Source organism: Carettochelys insculpta, chromosome 4 (assembly GCF_033958435.1).
Source record: "Carettochelys insculpta isolate YL-2023 chromosome 4, ASM3395843v1, whole genome shotgun sequence".
Classification (NCBI taxonomy): Eukaryota; Metazoa; Chordata; order Testudines; family Carettochelyidae; genus Carettochelys; species Carettochelys insculpta.
Genome location: NC_134140.1, coordinates 126,705,946 through 126,711,945, shown reverse-complemented (window position 1 = coordinate 126,711,945; position 6,000 = coordinate 126,705,946). Strand labels below are relative to the sequence as shown.

At 43.2% G+C, this 6,000-nt stretch overlaps 1 protein-coding gene across 5 annotated transcripts in view; it reads left to right on the top strand.

The window, feature by feature from the left end:
• Positions 1–345: 345 nt before the first annotated feature.
• BMP2K (BMP2 inducible kinase) overlaps positions 346–6,000 on the top strand; it is a 110,814-nt gene continuing 105,159 nt past the window's right edge. For all 5 annotated transcript variants that reach the window (XR_012645484.1, XM_074993753.1, XM_074993754.1 and 2 more), the window contains exon 1: positions 346–523. Coding sequence is in view for 4 of the 5 variants with exons in the window: in XM_074993753.1 (XP_074849854.1) it covers positions 352–523 (172 nt within the window). In the remaining variant the exon portion in view is untranslated. The remainder of the gene's footprint in view (positions 524–6,000) is intronic.

The following is a 6,000-nucleotide window of genomic DNA, read 5'->3' as shown; positions in this document are numbered from 1 at the left end:
CCCTGGCGATCTCACTTCCGGCCGCGGGGCGGGGCGGAAGAGTGCGCACGCGCCGCCTACCGCACAGACAGCAGTCCAGGCGAGGCGGCTGGTTCGTAGCAAAGCCCTGGGCGCTCGGGTGCGCAAAGTGCGCGCCGCCCCGGAAGCGGCAGGCGCAGAGTGGAGCAGCAGGGGCCGGCGCTGCTGCGTTGCGTTGCGGGGCGGGGGCAGCAGCGGGAGGAGCCCAGCGGGGGCAGCTCCCCGCGGGCGGAATGTGAGGCTCGCAGCCCGGCTCCTGGCAGCGGCGAGTGGGTCCCCGAGCAGCGGCCCTGCCCGCGCTTCTCCGCCTCTGGCCGCAACCCGCCCCTCACCATGAAGAAGTTCTCTCGCATGCCCAAGTCCGAAGGCTGCGGCGGCGGTGGCGGCGGCGGGACAACGTGCCCTGGCCCCGGCGGCGCGGGCGGAGGGGGCGGCGGCTCCGCCGTGGGCCGGGTGCTGGTCGTGGGAAGGTACCAGGTCACCCTGGAGGAGCTGCTGGCGGAAGGTAAGGGGCGCAGGCCCCGGGCGGTCGGGGTAGTGCCAGGGCCAGGCCCCGCCATTGGTGCGGCCGGTGGAGATGCTCCGGGGTGAGACGCTGTCCGGACACTGTCCGAGGATCGGTGGGGCAGGAGGGCTCAGCTTCCACACCCGTTCCCTGGGCCGTAAATGCCAGCCCGGAGCCCAGCTGGAGGGCAGGAGACCTGCAGCAGAGCCCACGAAGGGGTTAAGAAGTGAGGGCAGAGTGAGACCCCTCTGCCTTTGCGTCCCCAGCCTGGGCCAGAAGGCTGAGACTTCTGCATCGCCCTTTTTCTGCTCCTGGCGCTCTGTCCCCGACTCTAAATAGCTGCTTACACGTTATAAGCCGGTTAGTGGATTTTTTTAAAGCTCTTGGCTGGTGGATTGGCCTCATTATGGGGTTTACATAGTTTCTTGGCATATTGTAACCAGTAAACCAGGGTAAAATAGCATAACGTGTGGCATGTTCTCGTTGGATTTGATGATTCATTGGATCAAATCAAATGCTGTGGTAGTGTGTAGTAACCAGTGCCAGAGACTGGGTTTGTGTAAGTATTGCTTGAATAAGAGTTGTGTCCTGCTTGCTAAGTAACTTTAGTGGAGCTGATATTAAGACTGAACTTCTGGATCGGCAAGAAGTTTGTGGTGGTCACAGCTTTGTGAGCAGTAGGACTTCTGTCTTTCCTCTTGCAATGATACTTGATTAATTGTTGCACCATCAGCATTGGCATTGCAGTGAAGTGGTGTTGGCATTGCAGTAAAGTTATATTAGACAACAGAAGCTCTAACTGGGCAGTATTTTGTCATTTATTATATGAATTTTAGTAAATAACAAGTAATCTTCATTGGTATCAGATTTGGGTCCTTATTCGGAGAGTTGCCATTATAGTACGTACTTCTTTGCTAAATGTTTGCATACACTATGAAGAACACTGCATAATCCCCTTCTGAGGTGGTTGGGCACAAGGCTAGGTTTTTATTTATAATACACCTTTCCTATGTGGTATTGTTGCACAATTTTAAAACAGTAATGTGAGTACAATAATGCTGAAGTTCCTTTTTTGCAAAGTAGATTTATGTGCATGTTCTGGCACATTTTCATGGTTGATATACATGTAACTTGACAAAAGTTTTGTGTGCAGTTGTGTAGTTTGGCATGCTCTCTGTCATTTGCATATATTTATTAAAATTGCTGTTAATGCCACACAAAGTATATTTATAGGCTCTAAATTGATTTCTTCTTTCCAAGTGACAGACTTGGTGAGTGAAGTGGAGGACACTTCTAGATGACACATGCTCCACACAGAGGACAAGGGTGAAGAAGAAGTAGTAGTAGTACACTATTGCAGATACATAGATCTGAGTATTCTATGTTCTGTGTTCTATGTTCAGTTCATATTATTGAAAAATATTATTGCAATGACAGTGTTATTGTACAGCTTTCATTTTTTCAAAAATATGGGGGGAGGGTTTCTGGCAATCATCTTTACAGCTTAGGTTTCATATTTTTCAATAGACCTTTCAAAGCAGCAAGAACTTGCTTACCCAGATTTTAGTGCCCTCTGAAAGGGACATTGTCACTGTGAGACTTTTTTTTGATTATCAAAATAGAAATGAATGGCAGGTTACTGCATCTGTCTTTAGGTATTTTACAAACTTTTTGCAATCCTTTCCTGATACAAATATTTGAATTGCAAACCTTTTATAAATATCCACACAAAGGAATATTGACATCTAGTGCTGTAAAGTGCAAAAAGTCTAATGTATTTTTCCCTGAATCTTTCAATTAATAATTTAACCTATTGCAATAGATTAAAAATCCTTTCACACGGAAGTATTTTGCAAGTTGATAGTAACTGTTAGTTAAATTATTGTTCCATATTCAGAAGATTTTTTGCATTACTTATGCATTAGTCTTTGGCCACCAATTCCACATCTAAGGCTAGGTCTACACTAGAGCATCCAGATTCCAAAGGTGTTCTGTCAACAGTAAATTGACAGAATACAGCACTTTTGCTGGCAGTCATATCCCGCTCCCCATGAGGGATAATGCCTCTTTAAGCAGAGATCTGGTGACAGGAAGCTGGTCTGGGAATTCTGGGGGGGGGCCCTCTTTCAATATACAGGGCTTCCGGGATGCTGGGCACCCCATCTGCTGTGCTTCCAGTTGGCTGTTTTGTTGAGAGAGCATCAGGGCAATCCAGCCACGCTCTTGTCGATAGAGCAGGTCACTCTTGCAATCTGCTTGGCAATTTGGCCGTGATCTGTAAACAGAAGTTTTGTCAGAAGATATCTTCCAACAAAAACTTCTGTCAATGAATAGCTGAAATCTAGACATAGCCTAGGTATGTAGGTAGACCTTTTTATGGAGCCTTATCAAAGTCAGTGTGGCTTAATACAGGGACTTGGCTTGTTGCAGGGTGCAGTCATCTTGAAATTGTGCAGAGGTATACTGAAGACCTGACTTAAAATAGGCCTATGGTAGAAAAGAGGGAAGTTGTATAGTGCTTTGCTTGGGCTTACATGCTTAAGAGGACTCTCGTGATCTCATTTGTAAATTCAGTGAAGAAAAGTATCTAACATCATCGACCTTAAATACATCAGCCCAAAGGCTGCAGAAGAGTAGTATATGTAACTTGCCCCTTTTGTTGTCTATGTGAGCAAGTAGCTTTGCTTTAGCCATAAAATATAATGTTTATAACTTCATCTTCTAATGTGTTTGCTTTTGTTCTGTGATTATATTGGAACACATTCAAGTCTAACTTACAGTCCAAGTTAATAGATCATATTGAATGTTGATAGTCAGCTCTGGTAGTTAATAGAATTCTGAAGACACCTGTGTCTGTAATCCTTATATTTTTTTACATGAAAGCCAAAAGAAATGACAGTGAAAATGTGGAAAGACACAGATGAGTTAACATTGGTAGGGCTCAAACAATCTACTTGTGCAAGAGCCTGTAGGAAACATCTGTGGTGTTTATGTACTGCTGCAAACTGTTTTGTTTATCCTGTTTTGTGTGAAAAAAGCAAGTTTCTAGCCCTTGTGGTTGCGAAGAAAACCCTGCACCATCCCATCCCCGCCACTCTTCTTGTCAGTTTTTGGTGTAATGTAAATGCTGATGAAACAGATAAATATTGGACTGATTTAAATTGAGTGCTTCATTGGAAGTTGTGAAGCACTGGACCTGTCAACAGGAAAGATTCAAGAGAGATTTGAGGAGCTCTAAAGTAGTAGAACATAAAGAAGCCCTAAGGCCTCTGTAATATCAGAGTTGAGGGAACACTAAGAAACAGCCAGATGAGAGGAACAGCAGGCAGAGGAGCTTTTGAAGTGCAGAGTATTACACTGATCAGACTGGTACTGATTGGCGGCAGATATGAAAGGTGGAGGCCCTGGAGATGGTTCAAGATAGCAAATATGTGGGACTCCGTATAGCTTCATTTTTATCAGTAGCTGGAGGTGGGTGCTGGCTCAGCTGCGTGTTACTTTTTGACAGTAGCAAAGCTAGCCCTGTTTGTGGCCTCATTGTATTATGAGGCTGTACCTAGACTTAAGAACTGCTATCTGTTTGATTAATACGGCAAATATTTTTTTAAATTCAGCTATGTCTACAGCTGATCAAATACTGTTCAGCAAACATTATTTGTGTTAGGGGTTCAAGTCAGGATAGGAGGGCGTCATTGTGTTGGATCATCTATAAAACCACAAGAAAATATATGGCCCATATATGGCTTTTAAGACCTATAAGTCAAGAACAACTGTAATAAAATAAATAGAAATAGAAATTTAATTAAAATAACTTATTACAATTTGAATACACAACTATGAGGTCTTCAGATTGAAATAGTGTGGAATGGCAGTATTTAGTTGCTGACCTGGCAGGTGTAGTTGGTGGATAAGCAGGTGATGGATGAACTTCTCAGACTCTGAAAATTAGTATTTCAGGTTGAGTGTTTGAAGGCTCTTACAAAGGCAGTCCCTTGGCTAAAGTTAGGCTCCATGTGAATGGAACGTTGGTGCCCTGGAGATGGGAGACTCGCTGTATTTTAGAAGTTTACTTAATACAGAAATTGTTAGCATACAAAAACTAATCTTCACTTGATTTGTGGCTATAATATACACATCCTCGTGATGAGGTCCAATGCCAAGGAGAGCACTGCAGTCTATCAGTGACTTTAAATGGTTAGACTTCATAGCATTGCAAGTTATATGTAGAGTTATATGAATAAGTATTACAGCTTTCAGAAGAACAAGCCTACGATGATTAAAACCAATGGTGTTTAGGTTGTATTAGCTTGTGAGTACACTTTTCTGAAGAATGATCAAAACTATTTTTTATCTTAAAGGAAAAGTCTGTAATGTGTATATATAGTTTCTGATACTTTTTTAATCTCAACTAAATCCTTCTTTACTTCTAGGTTAGAAGAACCAAGTGTCAATATTAAGACCTGTTGGACTGAAGTGTTTTTTTTTTTTTCTTTTAAAAAAGCTGGTTACAAAACCGAAGACAACTCAGGATTTCCATTAAATTATTTGAATGGATACCTCAGTAGCATGAATTTGTACAGGTTTGTAAAAAGTGAGACATTTGGTGAAGAATTCTTTCAAACATCGAAACATCAGGGATATATTTGTAACCATTATGTATGGGCATTTTGAAAATTACTGACAAGGTACTGAAATACGTATTCAGCGCCTCATTAACATGCCACTGGCCGCAGCACTTCGAAATTGCCGCTATTCGCTACTGTGCCCTTCATCCGGATAGGGCTCCTTTTCGAAAGGACCCTGGGAATTTTGAAATCCCCCTATTCCTGTCTGCTGATTAACATGGCCATTTTGCAGGTTTGGGCTAGTGTAGACATAGCCTAAATCTAGAAAACGTGACCTATGAGGGACTATTGAAAGAACTGGGTTTGTTTAGTCTGGAAAAGAGAAGACTGAGAGGAGACACAGCAGTTTTCAAATATCTAAAAGGTTGTTAGGAGGAGGAGGGAAAATATTCTTTTTAACTCCTGCTGATAAGACAAGAAGCAATGAGCTTAAATTTCAGCAAGGGAGGTTTAGGTTGGACATTAGGAAAAACTTGCTAACTTTCAGGGTGTTTAAGCACAGGAATAAAGTGCCTTGGGAGGCTGTGGAATCTCTATCATTGGAGATTTATAAGAACAGTTTAGAGAAACATTTACCAGTCACATTCATCAGCAATGAGCAGCCAGGGCTACTGGATGTCCGTCCAGCTCAGTGGGCCTCAGGATGAGACTGGACATATGCCTTAACCAAGAACCCAGGAATAAGATTAGACGTTTCACTTGACTCTCCTTTGTATCATGTCTTTTCAATGTAAACGGATCCATTACTAGAGGCAAATTATTTTCCAGCAAAAGTAACATGAAAGAAGCAGAGGGAGCACATGGCTCCCAATTTAGTGTGCGGTTAGCATGTATTTCACACATGCTCTTGCT